This window comes from Hydractinia symbiolongicarpus, chromosome 2 (genome assembly GCF_029227915.1).
Source record: "Hydractinia symbiolongicarpus strain clone_291-10 chromosome 2, HSymV2.1, whole genome shotgun sequence".
Lineage (NCBI taxonomy): Eukaryota > Metazoa > Cnidaria > Hydrozoa > Anthoathecata > Hydractiniidae > Hydractinia > Hydractinia symbiolongicarpus.
Window position 1 is genome coordinate 24,557,936 of NC_079876.1, and position 15,392 is coordinate 24,573,327.

General features: G+C 34.4%; 2 protein-coding genes across 2 annotated transcripts in view; one reads left to right on the plus strand and one right to left on the minus strand.

Moving 5' to 3' along the window:
- Positions 1 to 1,902: 1,902 nt before the first annotated feature.
- On the minus strand, positions 1,903 to 8,279 carry LOC130630300 (V-type proton ATPase 21 kDa proteolipid subunit c''-like). The gene is made up of 10 exons (XM_057443748.1): positions 8,083 to 8,279; positions 4,908 to 4,956; positions 4,496 to 4,579; positions 4,340 to 4,417; positions 4,170 to 4,239; positions 3,823 to 3,889; positions 3,203 to 3,281; positions 3,074 to 3,119; positions 2,752 to 2,817; positions 1,903 to 2,416 (listed from the first exon to the last, which is right to left on the minus strand). The coding sequence occupies exons 1-10, from the start codon at positions 8,150 to 8,152 to the stop codon at positions 2,381 to 2,383; spliced, it is 645 nt and encodes a 214-aa protein (XP_057299731.1). The 5' UTR covers positions 8,153 to 8,279; the 3' UTR covers positions 1,903 to 2,380.
- Positions 8,280 to 11,948: 3,669 nt separating this feature from the next.
- LOC130630301 (uncharacterized) overlaps positions 11,949 to 15,392 on the plus strand; it is an 8,662-nt gene continuing 5,218 nt past the window's right edge. The window contains exons 1-4 of the mRNA XM_057443750.1: positions 11,949 to 12,267; positions 13,674 to 13,698; positions 14,160 to 14,362; positions 15,049 to 15,392. The exon at positions 15,049 to 15,392 is cut by the window's right edge and continues 37 nt beyond it. Of these exons, the coding sequence (XP_057299733.1) occupies positions 12,213 to 12,267; positions 13,674 to 13,698; positions 14,160 to 14,362; positions 15,049 to 15,392 (627 nt within the window). The 5' untranslated portion in view covers positions 11,949 to 12,212. The remainder of the gene's footprint in view (positions 12,268 to 13,673; positions 13,699 to 14,159; positions 14,363 to 15,048) is intronic.

The window sequence follows — 15,392 nt, forward strand, 5'->3', positions numbered from 1 at the left end:
TCTATGCTTCTAGCACCACAGCCTCTCGTCTTCGGAAGTTTACCTGTTTTTTTGTTGCAAGGAAGGGAATTTGGCGTATAATTCTCCAAACAAGTAGGTAATTGGCTTTTCAAATCGGGTGTTCCCAAACCACTCAGCCATAATTGCCAACCAAAGACCTTTCGACAGGGTTCCCAACAACTTTTTCATGGTTAAAAGTCTAGTGTCAACACCTATAAGGTCCATGTTTTAGAAAGTAATTTGTCGTTTTTTCCTATAGGGCCTTAATCGATTTCATCCGGTTTTAAGCATGGATTTTGACTGGATTATGATAGTGGTTATCTCACTTCTAGTCAAAAAAATAGCAAATCTTCTGAGACTCACATGATGAAGCTCAAGGAGGCTATTCTTAAGGAAACCATAAACATACACCGGGTCCGTTTCCATATCTTCTGCTATATAACTTTCACTGTTCAACTCTGAGTGCTGCTTCAAAACAGGTTGGCACTGTGAGGGTTCTTTTAGATTCAACATCTCTGAAGGGGTGTTCAGTGAATGATAGGATTTCTAAAGAGTATTCTTCTTTTATTAACGCTGTCAGCATGGTTTTTCGTTTAGTTTAGCATTTTTTCTTAGCTAAGTTGCATATCAAACATTAATGGAAAGACTGGTATTTCTTGGAGATTGTTTTTTTCTTTGGTAAGTCGTTCTTCACCGTTCATCTTTAATCATTTTGCAGACTTGATGGATTAAATCCTTTGCTATTTCGTCTTTATAAAAAAATATTGCATTACTCAAATATTAAGTAATTAAAAATGTCTTTTCAGCACTTGGTGTTCCTTTGACCCCCAGATTAGCCTGTGGGATTATCACAGGTCATCACTTACCTTGGCACAGAAATGAATACTAGGAATTTTATCATGCATCTACCAAAGGATAAGTTTCAGGAATTAATTAATACTACACAACTGTAGCAAGAGAGGAAGAGGTATACAAAGAAAGCATTATTTCCCTTATTGGCTCGCTGCTCTTTACTTGTAAAGGGGTTGAGTGTGGGGGACGAGTTTGGTGCGTATTCTAAGGATTAACAACAAAACTTGACAATTAATTTATTATGGTACCCGACTTTCCCTTTGTGAGACGAAGATGGTTGCCGAGTAGCTGCGGGTGGATTTCAGCTGGGTTTTTTTTCATGGCCTGACCTATGTTGTGAAATTTAGTCTAACTGACTCGATTCGAGCATTTTGAATTTTTTTGTCTGCCTTATCAATACCAATGGAGATTTCAAAGTTGTGATAAAAGTGTTAACAAATGCAATAATCACACAGGGTTAACGATTGCAATAATCCCAAATCAAAATATAGTCCACTATAATCTCAAATCCGCAAAAAGAAGACCCCAACCCCGTCTCCAGAGCTCCTTTACGCCTATACTATTGGGAACCCGCCCCGTTAAAATATCATAGGCGTAGAAGTGCCCTGAGATCTGTCCCTGTTTGTTGTCGGACCTTGGGCTACCATCTTTGCAACATTTATAAAATACTACCCGTTTAGCTCATATTTATTTGACAAGGAGGCGTTACCAAATGAATAAAACAAAAAAGTCTTTTCAGGTAAACGAAATTTTATTCGGACGTCCGTTTCACCCCATCCGTTCCATTCACCGACGATTAAAGAAATTGCCGTACGTCATGTATAGGCGTTGCCGGATGATATAGTTATAAACGATGAAACATTGGTGATTTTTTTGAATCTACGAAGTAGATGTGGCCAGCTTTAGCTATTTGTCAACCTTAAATTCGTCGGCCGTGCAACGTCACATGTACCGTGGCAGTATTCACCACAAAAAGAACTTTATCTTTGGTATTGGGTCATTTGGTTATTCGAATTATTTATCAAAGAAAACTTAAATTAGAAACCCACGTGAAACCATAACATTTATATTTTTCACTTTCATAAAGAAATCATAAATTGAGTACAGATTGTAGCTGGAAATACATAAATTATTTATTACCATATTACGAAAATAAAAAAATAACTCCTTAAAACATTGCGAGGCCAATAATTCAGAGATTAATACAAAAAAATATATAGAACTTCCTGATTTTATGGAGTGGGCTGTTAAAACAGCGTCCAGAATTTTTAAACTTACTTTGACACGTGCGAGAAGAGAAAATAATAAAAAATAATATACATAATACAAAAAGTTATTGCACAATGAAAACAGCTAGGGGGGAGTAAAAGCTTTCATTAAAATAACTAACAGTTGGAGATGACGAGAAAAACGATTTTAAAGAGATTGTAGAATTTCAGAAAAGCAAACTATTATATGTTATTTCTATCAACGGATACAGTGCTTTTCTTCTGTTGAGTGACGATGAGTAAGTGAAGACATAACCAACTTAACCTACTTTGTTTCCCATCTTTGCACCTGTACTCTAAAGAAAGAAAAGACGGCGATTAAATGACGACAAAATGGGAAAAATCTTTAATACTTACGACGCACAAAATTTGCATTTTTTACCCGACCGACCCACCCCCGACCATTACCCTTCCACCTTCACCCCTTTTGTTTTAAGCTCAGGATAAACGCACGCCCTTCCTCATTTCATATAAAAACGGTATTTTAGAATACAAAGAGGACATTAGAAAAAACATGTGTTTTTTTAAACAAACCAAAAAAAGGAGATATGTTGCATGAATAGATAAAATTAAGGTATTAAAATCTTCTCCTTTAGAACATTCCCATTTTGGAAAAAGTGAAACCAATTACCTGTAATATTCCTACGATGACGCCAAACAAACCAATTGCACTGCCGAAAATCTCCACAACTAACACCTAAAAACAATTAAGTTTAACCACAAGAAGTTTGAAAATACGGAGGCTATCTGTAACGGGGTTGTCCACAACTTTTCATGAAAGCTTTTTATTAAAAGATCTGGATCGTCTTTCAAGTCAAAGAGAGAACGGCAACTTTGTTTTTAAGTCTTTACCCTAACCTCACACATGCGTATTGAAAAACATTATAATATTTTCGCTGTCGTAGTGGCTCCGACCTTATCTCTATTTGCCAGAATGAAGAAACAGTACATACCTTCACAAACAGCGAGCCATTTTGTGCGTCTGCCAATGCAGCACCACTAAAACAAAAGCGTTTAAACTTTAGTGTGTCAGATATAGATGTGAATGAGGCTTTCACGTGATAGTTTGTAACTTTGTTTACCTGCCGACGATTCCTACGCATATTCCGCAGAATAAATTTGAAAAGCCAACAGTCAAGCCGGACCCAAATATCATTAGACCTACAATAACAATAAATAGTGATATCAGAAAATGAGCAAGGTCACAAAATCTAGCTCATTGAGCATTTATCTTTAATTTATTCGGCCCTACATATACAATTTATTTTTTTAAAAGAAGCACGATGTATGTTTTTTCAACCGCAGTATGCTCACGAAAATTTCAGCCGCAAAATATGCGTACAATAATAATTTGAAAATTTAGAATATGTTTGTGTGAAATACGAAATAAAAAAGTCTGATTCTTCTGCAATCTCTACCTGAAGTTCAGGTCGAAATTATGTTTTTAATTTGTGCGCAACTTTTAGGGATTTCCTAGTCTTTACAAGTTATGTTTTTAAAACCTACTCTTAAAGCAAATTTAATATTTTCTCAAAGTCAAAATCTGTATGCGTTGAAAACCAGACGTTCATTTAGGTCGTTTATGAAGAAAATGTCGTGACATGCAGCGGTAAGCAGATCACAAATGTTGGGGGATATATACTATAAAACTTTGGTGCACAATACATCTTTCCACACGGCCGTGACGTTATATATTACTTACCAGAAGAGTAATTGATTCGAACAGCTCTATAATTTCCATGTTCTATCAGCGTTTTTTGATCGAATGACTAAAAGATATGTAAATAGTCGCGGTAACAATTTCAAAACAGTTTCAAAATGATTTAAGTTCACGGATGCAACATAAAAATCACGAGTTCGGGAAAGTCTCAACATTAGCCTCAACATACACATTGTAGCTACTGTTAATCTGCATAAACATGCTCATTTGTCTCAAAGACAATTTACAAAATCCTTTCGAAAAAATAGGTTAAGCATCTTAGGGCGGGATCAATTTCTTGCTTAATTTTAAAATGTACAGTACTCAAGTATACATAACATTTAACATACCTCGATGTTACTAGACAGAACAATTGACATAATAATACCATAGATTGCAACAGCTTCGCAAAAAATGATGCTAAAATAATAAATGCAGAAAAAATTTATTTCAGTACATGCAATTTTTACAACACAAGGAACATTGTTGTATCTACATTCCCAAATATTATACTACATACCTAACAAGATTTTTAGTTTTAATTCGTGGAGCTTTGACACCACCACCCAAGATGCTAGCACCAGTAGTGAAGATACCACTATAGACAAAGAGTATGTGTTAACTACACACAATACAAAACAGATTATATTTCAAGGGGATTTTAAAAATAACTTACAATGCTGCACCAACAACAGAGAGAGATATTGACAATCCAATACCCATTGCTGCCCACATGTAAGGTGAGGTTTGACCAAGAAACCTACATTTTATATACAGTAAAACAAATTGAAGCATATTTTCTCGGGGGTATCAACAAAAAGAAGAAGCCAGCCTTTCCATGGTACGTTTGCCCTTAACAATGCAAGCACACCAACAGCACTTAATATCTGCATTTTTTGGGTAAAAATGGCTGGGAGAAAGAAGTAAATCGCTTTTAGCCATTTGTGAAGTGAGATGTGATGTCCAGAAAGTACACAAACTCGGAAGGAAATAAAACTTACTTGAAAAAAATTAAATTTGGGAATTTGGATTTTATTTCCTATGTGTAAAACATGGCATCAATCATACAATCATCTAGTACAACTTACCATCCAAAATCAAATCTTGAACCTTGACCTGTCAGCACATAATACAGACCTAAAAAGGGATCAGTTCCACATAAAAAAACAAACCATTAATTGAACATTCAATAATCCCCAATAACATAAATTAAAAATTTTCAACATAGAAATTTCCATATAAAATTGATGTGCTTGTAAGAATCTCTTTAATAATAGCCGTATTTTGTCTGTGTGTCCGCGAGAGCCGCGTCCCGTAACGGAATCATGAAATTTTTAAAATGCGCACCAATACCAAATGCGATATATTTTTGTCCACTTTCTTGCAACAGATAAATTTAAAGGACGGCCGAACCCGTAGATTTTTCCACGGGCTAACGACTAGTTGTTGCATATAATAGTTAAATATTCTGAAAAACAGTGCGGCAAAAAGAAATAATATTTTGATGACACCAACAGCCTTTCAACTTGTTTAGCACCAGCAAAAATTTGCTAACGTGAAATGCCATTTGCTTGCTTCATGTCAATAAAATTGTGTTTCATGTAAGCAATTTATATTTTGTGTTGGGATCATATTCTATCCAATCTTTCAACGCTAACCCAATGCTTGGTCTTCCTGTTTGTAAACAAAGTGCTCTGGCCAAAGCATTAAATGATTGGCCAGCTTAACTATCAAAGTTTGCATCCACTGCCTTTAAAGATGGGCCACCAATTCCAATTGTAGTTTTTATAGTGTCTTTGAATAAAAAAATCTTGCCTTTTAGATGGGTCACCAATCCAAACTCTCAACGTTTCTTCTTGTAACGTTTTTTAAATGGAAAATAGTGACATTTAAAGAAAATTTACATAGAGCAACACCAAATTGAATTTTCTTTATGCACTAAAATTCTCATTTCATAAATTATTTTTTGTTTTTAAAATGACCCAACTTAATTCAGTATCATTACACCACCACACCACATATAGCTACAAAGAATTTGGCAGCGCTGCTAGTGGATTACGTTCGATCAATGACTTACAAGAATACAAGCGTGCATAAACAACCTTGCTAATATATCTCTAGTATAATAAATAGTTTATTAATTAATTAATTAATTAATTAATTAATTAATTAATCAATTAATTAATTAATTAATTAATTAATTAAATAATAGTGATTAAATTCACAATGAAACAGAATATTTTTATTTACTTTGCTTATGTCCTTGGGTACTTGCCACAGATAAATTCTGTTTGTTAAGATGTTGCTTGAGATTTAATTTTAAGAAATTAATGTTTTTGATATGATTTTTACCAACGTCTTATTTCTACTAGTTTTATCTGATTTCTACAATTAAAAATTCTTATAACAACTTAGTTTAACCTCAGTGATTTTAGCACGTTGTTTTGGGGGGAGTCACTAGTAAACGTCACAAAATTACAGGGCTTTTTGGGCGAGCTTACTTTTTTAAAAAATCAAAATTTTGCCAGAAAAAGCGTGCATCAATTTTAAAAGTAAAATAAAACTTCTGTTTTGATTGTAGTAAAGCACCAATATTTTATTAACATGTATTTCCTAGTGACGAATATGCCAACTCCTCAATCTCCAAGTATTTCCAGTTTTAATGATGTACAACACTGGCTCGTTAGAGATAGTTGAGAACTTCTGTTACTTAGGTGATATGTTGGGCAGTAAAGGGGGTGTTGGAAGAAGTGTTACTTGCAGGATAGGTTTTGCTTGGAAAAAGTTCAGAGAGTTACTTCCTTTGTTGACTAGCAGAGTCCTGTCAATTGAGGTAAAAGGTAGGTTGTATGAGGCCTGTGTAAGAAGTGTTATGTTGTACGGTAGTGAGACATGTGCAGTGAAGCAGGAAGATCTTGACCGTTTAGAAAGGAATGATATGAGAATGGTTAGGTGGATGTGTAACGCCAGTTTGGGAGACAGAAAGAGTTCAGATGAGCTAAGAAGCAGGCTAAGTCTCCGTAGAATTAAAGATGTTATCCAGATAAGAAGATTGAATTGGCTGGGGCACTTTGAAAGAATGGAGGAGGATAATTGGGTAAGAGAGTGTAGAGACTTGATAGTTCCTGGGGCAAAGCCCAGAGGAAGACCGAGAAAGACTTAACAGGAGGTTATAAGGACAGACTTGATACAGCGGAAGTTGAGTTTAGATCTAACACAGTCTAGATCAGATTGAAGAGGGTCATTAATGTACCCCGTCCAACCCATGCTAGCATGGAAAAAGGACGTTAAGCCGAGAATGATGATGATGATGACAGGAATGTTATTTAGCTGTTTATTAAAACCAGGACATCAAGCAAAAAGTCCTGAATATTTGTTGTTGGTGACTTTATTTGATGCAATTTGCTCAAAAAATATATAAAGTCACACAATTCTGTAATACTTTTAAAGTTGTTTTTTTTATGCAGAGTCAATTAAATGGAAACAGCTTGTTTTAAATTTTAGGAATAATTGAGCAAGTTTGAGAGCTATCAGCGAAAAAAAAGCGAATTTTAATCAAAATGTTGACTGCACTTAAAAATACATTTTCAGCAGGTCGGTCTGCAGTTTGAAAAAAAAATATGCTAAGGATTGAGAAATTTCAAAAATTTGTTCGTAGCCTGAAAATTCTTCGTCTTTTGCTAGCATAATTCCTCTTGTCATAAATTCTGATAACTTTTAGGTTAAACATAATGGAGATGCAGCTTAAAAACAATCATAACTCATAAATTCACACTATAACATAAAATTTGTTTCCACCAGTAATTGATTGAAAGTATCATATATAAACACATGGACATTCAGTTGTGTCTGTGTGGGAGCGACACACCAGAATATAAACAGGAAAGTTTATGATTTGAAATAAAATATGCAACAAAAATACTCAGATATGGAATTTCAAACAATGAGAAATTATGAACATCATATAAAAGCTGCAACCAGATACTCAAATACTCACTTTTAAGGAATGAGAATTTCCAAGCAGGTATGGCAAATACGCACTTATAAACACAAGAATTTACGATCATTAGTTGCAATGAAGATCGGTGGATAGTTGCGTATCTGCATTGCAGTTTTTTTTCAAATCATAAATTTTTCTGCATTTATTGTAGCTAGCTTTAGCTGTGTCTGTGTAAAAAAACTTTTAATATTTAACCAGGTAGCTAACACACTTTATCATCATGTACCAGCTGGAAGAAGAGCTGTCTTGGCATAAAAACATACCTGCAGCGGCTAGAAGAAACACTCCAATGCTGTATACATAACCATAATGCTGATAATAGCCTGTGGCCATAATTTAGGTCCTTAAAAACGAGAAAGACGTCGTCACAAAGACAAGGTTTTTCTTTATTTCCACAGACTTCTAACTTTTTCAAGATGGCGCAGATGAGCGAATGTTTATTGTTTTGTGTAAAAGTACCGAGCAAAACACCTTCACGTGACTTAAGAAAACCCAGCGCGCGGCCCCCCGTTGACGAGAGGGCAAAGGGGTGGGGTGGGCATTATATTTTAAATTTGAATCAACATTATTATTGTCGTCCTTGTCCAATCACTACGCTCCTTATCTAATGATATATTGAACGCCAGGAACAATATATAAGCGAAGGAAAGATCTAAAAAACAGTTTTCGTTAGTGTGTACAACAAACTAACTCACTTTACAACCTCTCTGCGTCTACTATCAAGGCTTTTAAAATTAGCCAGCAGTAGTTACTAAGATGTTTGTAATTTAGTCAGTAAAGAGTGACTTAACTTTGTGTAGTAACTAATACTTTTTGCGACCAAAAAATTGACTGACTTTTTACTGATGAGGTATCTCATAAATTTGTTAACACGAAAAGCAAATCAAAAGTCAACAAATCCAGATACAGTAAAACCTCCTCTACCAGACACTTTTTACCTGGAACGAATGAAAAAGACAGATAACAAAACTTCTATGTAGCGGAAACTTTAAGGGACGTTATATCAAGATTTCAAAGCTTTACGTTACTCCTAGAACTGACCTCTCTGGAGCGTACGCGTACAAAAACGACGTAGTCGTCGCATGTAGTAGCTATATTTACTAAAAGTGCGTAAAATGAAGATTCACAGTCCAAAAAATACTAGACTACAGCAGTAAAATAATTCTTTCAAAGAATTTTGTCTATATTTTCCTTTTTCGGGGTTATAATAATGAAATCTCCTATAAATATCTTTTTTTCTTTTTGAAATTAAAGGTACCATAACATATTGTCTTTTTCTTGCTCCCAACACAACTGTCCTCCTGACAAACACTTTGCAATTCATTTCACAATACACCCCAAGAGTAGGTGTTTGAAGCAATGTAAGCCAATATGGGAAAAACCTCTATGTAGCGGAATCCTTTTAGTGGTATCCGCTATAAAAGGTTAGTTGTAACAAAATTAATTATCTGGTCCGAAAAATTGTTGAAATAAATACTTAGTTACAAAGATCACACCCACATTTTTTTCTATTTTATGCAGGTTCGCGGGTCGTTGTGTCAATTGTTTCGCGAATATCGCAGTAACTGCGGCCATCGTATTTCCAACTTCCTTCACACCTGCCTTACGCACATGCCTAAGTAGAAGTTTGACAAACTTTCCGCTGCGGAGCATTTGATCCTCAGGTCAGGCGATAATGTTTTGCCATTTTCAAGATGGCGAAAAAACTTCCATTATCCAGAAAATTATGCACAGAATTGAAGTTTCAGCTATTTTTTCAATGCTTGTAATTAACGAAAATGTTAAATAGTTTAATAACGACATACCTACAGTTTGCTGTTCTAAGATATACTTTAATGTTACTAATTTCGCCGGTAGTTTTGTCGGCCTAAAAGTACCCGCAAAACAAACTTTTAACTTCACAAAAAAAGTCTTGAGCTTTTATCTTCATGTTTTTTTTAAAATCTTAGGTTTGTACTGCCAGTGCAGCTGAATAATAACTTTGAATCAACATTTTCCAACGCCTCTAAGCCTGACCCTTCCTGTTGGTATTTAGTTACATAAATTTTGTGTAGACCTTAATGATAGTATTTTTTGCAGCTCGGAAAACGTAAACACAGCGAATTGTTGTCGATAAAAAAGATTCCCGGTTAGTAATTTTGGCAAACGATGTGAGAACGGATTTTCCTCAATAATGTATAGCACATGATTCTTTATTATAATTTTATTATTATAAGTTATATAAACATGTGTGAAAAACACGAGATAAAACTTGAATAACATGTTACCAAAAAATTAAACGCGATAAATTAATAAGAGTATAAATTAGTACTGCAAAATTAAGAGATCATTTCTAGTAACTTTAACCTAGCAGGTATTGGTTCCTGCTTGGAGAAAGAAATTCAAAATCTGTCTTTCTTTCTCCAAGGTTCCTGTAACACTTATATTCTTCATCACATTTTCTTACTGCACTTTTATCTCTCAGTTTTTAAAAACATTTTGAAGCCGCTATGAATTTTTGGAAGTTTTATAAATATGTTTGTTGCTGTTATATAGAAAGGACAACCTTGTCAATAGGATCTCGTGGCCCATGAGCCGTTTTTACAGACAACTTTATCAACAAGACAAAATGCCATGGGAACGAGGCTGTAGTAAGGAATGACACTTTGGTATGACCCTAAAGATATAATATAAACAATAAATCTCTACGGGTTGACATACTTTTAAATTGAGAACTTTATATCGTTCGAACTTTTAGACGCAACCTTTCAATATCCGAATACGTAAAAAACCATCTGACCTAGGCGGGCTGACTCATGTTTACAAGGAAAATTTTAATCCCGCCTTGCCGGGATTGCGGAAAATTTGCTGATCTCTCGGCAAAGCGACCCTTTTCTCACGTGAGCACGTTTTATTTTTAGTGTTGGTTTAATAGAGTTTTCGTCGAGCCAGTGCGGTCAACCGGACAAGTTTATTTCATAATACCATCCCCTTAAAAGATACTCCACAAAACATTTACTGATAAAATCGAAATGAAATTTTTATCACAAAAGATTTGGGAAGGTCTGCCTTCTTCTTTCACTCTCTGTTTCTCTTATTATTGTGAAAGTTAAAAGGAACCCGAGGTTTAAAATAACGTTGGACTTATATTATGGAGCTTAAAAGTTTGTAAACAAGTATTTTTAAGTTTTTTTAGTTCTCAAAACATTCACAATTAAAAAATTTCAGATTTAATTATACTGCATAAATTATGACGTCATATCTAAGGAAAAGCAAATTTTTACATTTCCTGTCATCAGTAATTTTAGACCTGGTAAGGGATGTGCATTGAAACTTTATCAATGCGTTGATATTATAAAGGTGAATTGATTAAAATTTTTTGCCAAAATGACATGCTCGTTGCTCGTTCCAGGCCTCCTGATTTTTGCTGACGACCCCATAACTTGGGATCAGCATGTCGGTTTGTTATACCTCGGGTCCCCTTCAAAAAAGTTGTACTCCCCTGGTTTTTATTTAACATGCAGAACAGTTAGACCTTGTACTTTCGATATTTTAATAAAAAATATTTTTATTATTAAAATTACAGAGTCAAGGGGAAAACCTGTACTGAGTAGAAACATGACGTTATCTTTACATAGCTCTTTATTGGATTAATATAATGAATGAGTTTCTAGCCAACTATAGTCTGCTTTAGTCTCAGTTTAAGAGGGAATTTTCTTCGATTGCTCTATATAGTACCCAATAAAGGGGTAAGATGAAATAGACGTGGGTCATCTATTAAAACTTAACATTTGTTGGGGTTGGAACAATTGAGAGGGAGGGAATGGGCGGGGGGGGGGGGGAGGGTGATCGAAAATCAGGATATTTTTATTCGCTATGCAATTGTTCTTAATATTCTTTTCTTCAGACATTTTGCATCCAAATATACAATTTAACAAAATGATTACAGGTAAAAGTGAATTGACTAAAGGGTTGATGATGTAAATGATATAAATTTTCAATAAATTCAAAAAATAGACAGGATTGGAATAACCTCGGGGATGGTTGATTGGACGGAATTCAAAATAAACAATTCTGGAAGACGATTATTTGTGTATTAGGGGGGTGTTTATTTATTTGGCAGATGACTTTCTCTGGTATGGTTTCTACATCGAAACAATAAAGGCAGATAAAAATCATTTTATGAAGTTTCGTTTGTTATACTATTATTTCAATAGACAATACAATTGAACCGAAATTAATTATTTCCTAAGCAGCCTGTGTAACTTGCTTTCAGTAGTTATTATAAAGCTTAATATCTGACAGGAGCTGATAAAAATATATAGCGTATACAGTCTTGCATCATTTTTTGCTCATTGGCATTTTTCTTGATTTCAAGCAACATCCTTATCCTGAGAATTATTTAGCTGTGGTTATGAAGTCTTTTATGCTAATTAGTATCGTCGCAGGTTGTGTTTTATCCAAACCAGGTGAGTAATTTTTTTTTCTTTCTCTCCCTTCCTATACAAATAAGGTCGGTACATTACTTTCAAAAGGTGACTGGCTTGTCAACTTCGATTCAAAATAACTAATGGCAAATCTGCAATTTGCTTTAAATTTTACTTGGTGTCACATTTTTGTCGATCTCGTTCCCAGGGATCTTTTATTGCTTCCTAATATACTTCTTCTAGTAAGCCAAAAAGCAGCTCTGGCAACTAAATGCGTATTACAAAATGGTAAAAAGTTCAACTAAAAAGGGCGGTAAAAATGTAAGAAATATGCACTAACATGCTCATTTTTTTGCCGGCTTAACCCTATTCAGTCCGGGGTTTTTCGAACATACTACGACCGGGAGGGGGGAGGGGGGGGGCGGAATACGCACCCTTCTTAATAACTTTTTATAGGGTTGCTAAAATTCAATCAAACTTTGCACACTTATAGTCAGTCATAAAAGGAACAAAATGGCAGCAATAAATTTTTGCTTGCGTCAGCATATTTTCTGTGACGTCATCAGAAGCTTGAAATTTGTTACTTTAATTACTTTAGTTCCAGAGCGAATTTTTGCATTCTGTTTGAAGTTTCTGAAAGCTATAAAAAAGTTACTTAACATATTTTCCGGTTTTTACGTGGATCGCATAAAAAATTCCAAAAGTTGCCCGAAAGTCCAGTTTTTTCCGATTTTCGGATATAATGCGACAAAATCGGAAATCGGATTAATCACGTGTCATGCAGAATGATTCTTCTTAATAAAACAAAGTTATGATGCAACTTTCAAGTTCTAAAGATAATCCTAACAGGAGTTATTAAATTTCCCCCATTATAAGGATTTCATAGAGATATTTAGGGGTAGTTTCCAGCAATGGCCAATATCAGGGCCTCTGAAAGGTATGGGACCCAAAAATTTAGCATGCAGGTGTCTAATAGATAAGTATTGAAACTCTGTAAGCTTCATAGCCATATAACATAGCAATAAGGAGTTATTAAAAAAAACCTCAGGGGGGGGGGAGGTGCGGCGGACCGAATAGGGTTAAGTATAGATAAAATAAAATGATTGGTCGGTATGAATATATCTGGTAAATATTTTAATCAGAACCAAATTTTCTCGATTTTGCAGGTTGCCAGTTCGAGAAATTAAAAACTTTGTCAAGCATCTGCTAGAATAATATCCATCTCGCTTTTGGAGGCTCTCTTCTAGTTCTAGCAGGGCTGTGTATTAGTTTTTATTTTGACAAAACACTTCTCATTTTTACACTTCCTCATACAACAGGAATCTAATTTATTTTGTTATTGCAAATTTTAACCAATATGAATGCCTGTTTTTAATGATTTAAGAGAAATTTTGTATAAACAAAAAAAGTTTTAATTGTCTTCATAGTTTCTATCTCTTTTCTTTTAGATGGTTCGTTGACTACTATTGTGAGGTGAGAAATTGTTAATCAAAATGGCTGCTGGCAATTAAAACCTGAAAAGTTTTATTGTGGATTAGTATGCATGGAATAATACAAACTCATCTCTAATCAAAATAACAAGAAACCAACGACCAATTAAATAGCACGCAGGCCTAATAAATTTTACTGAGAAAAAAAAATTATCTAAAAATAATGCACACATTCCCAACTGTCTGTGACAAAAATTTTTCGTCGTAAATTTTGCTGATTTGATACTATAAAAAAAATTTTCTTTTAAATAAGGTACAAGGTAAAAAAAGAATGACTTTTATTTTATTTCTGATGCCAAAGTCTTAGCTCGTTTACTAAAATGTGAGATTTTGCATCGTTTTTTAAAATCTGGTTTAATTATGAATGACTTGTACTTTGTATAACGTAATGACTCTCAAATATGCTCAATTTTAAAGTTCTTTCTTGAAATTTTTACATTAAAGCAATTGTATTAACTACAAGAGCGTTCTACCTCATGGTGAATGTCGACAAATATTACAGTTCAACAAAATTCATCAAACTGTTGCCGAAGCAAGAAAAATAAATAGCGCAGCTCAAAATTTTGATGTTATGATGCGGAGTGTGATTACGATGGGACTGAGAACGTCATGGCCCATACTGATGAAATTGATGAACGCAAAACTGTGTAACTATCTACTTAATTATTTTTCTTTTTTTCATTTTGTATTCGTTGTTCGGTGCTGTAACATAAGAATGGGATTGCTTTTAGAGGTTGTTTTGCAAGTTTTTCGTAGTTTAAAGAGAGCTTTAAATAGCCTTAACGTCCCTCACAGATAATATAGCATTACCTTATGTCTCCAAACACATTATCTTGTTTCTCTCCAGATTATAGATTTTTTTTGCGATAAATTTTTCTAATCAGGGTCCACTAAGACAAAAGAGTCTGCTGTTTTTTCATAAAATAAAACAAAATAATGCTTAAAAGTCACTTTTTTCTTCTTTTTTATAAGCTCAGTTGTTGTCTTTTTGTTACTTATATTAAATATTATATTAAATTCACTGCTTTAGTTTTGAAACCATATTTTTCGTACGAAACCTAAAAACATTTAGAACACTATATTGTTGTTTTAAAATGCCTGTATTTGAGCTTTATTCATTTTTATTTACTTACTTCTAGCTGGGCTGCTGCCTACTTTTAGCTGGGCTGCTGCTTACTTTTAGCTGGGCTGTTGCCTATTTTTAGCTGGGCTGCTGCCTACTTTTAGTTGGGCTGTTGCTTTTTAGCCTTTTATTGCCTACAAAGCGTTATATATAAAATTGTGTGTACAAAAAGCTATGTATCCATTTTAATTAAGTTTTACGTGTTTCTAGACCAGTGCACAAAAATACCGAGTCTACGCAAGAAAGTGGATAAAATCGAGAGAGAATTTCGACAGAAATATTTAAATAAAATATCGCGTAACATAGCAGGATGCTTGAAGTCCTTTAAATGGATTTTCTGTCAGATATCTCACCCCGTTTGCGTGACGTCAAATGGAAAGCAGTACTTGTCGCCTCCATGTAGGTCCATTTGCACTAACGACAAATGCGCTCGGTTACTGAAAGTTTTGTACAAGCCGTGGAAAGAACTTTATGACGCCTGTCCTAATGTAGTAACCGACGTATCAAAGTATCACAAATATTTGACGTGTAAATCATTTCCTGTAGAGGACAAA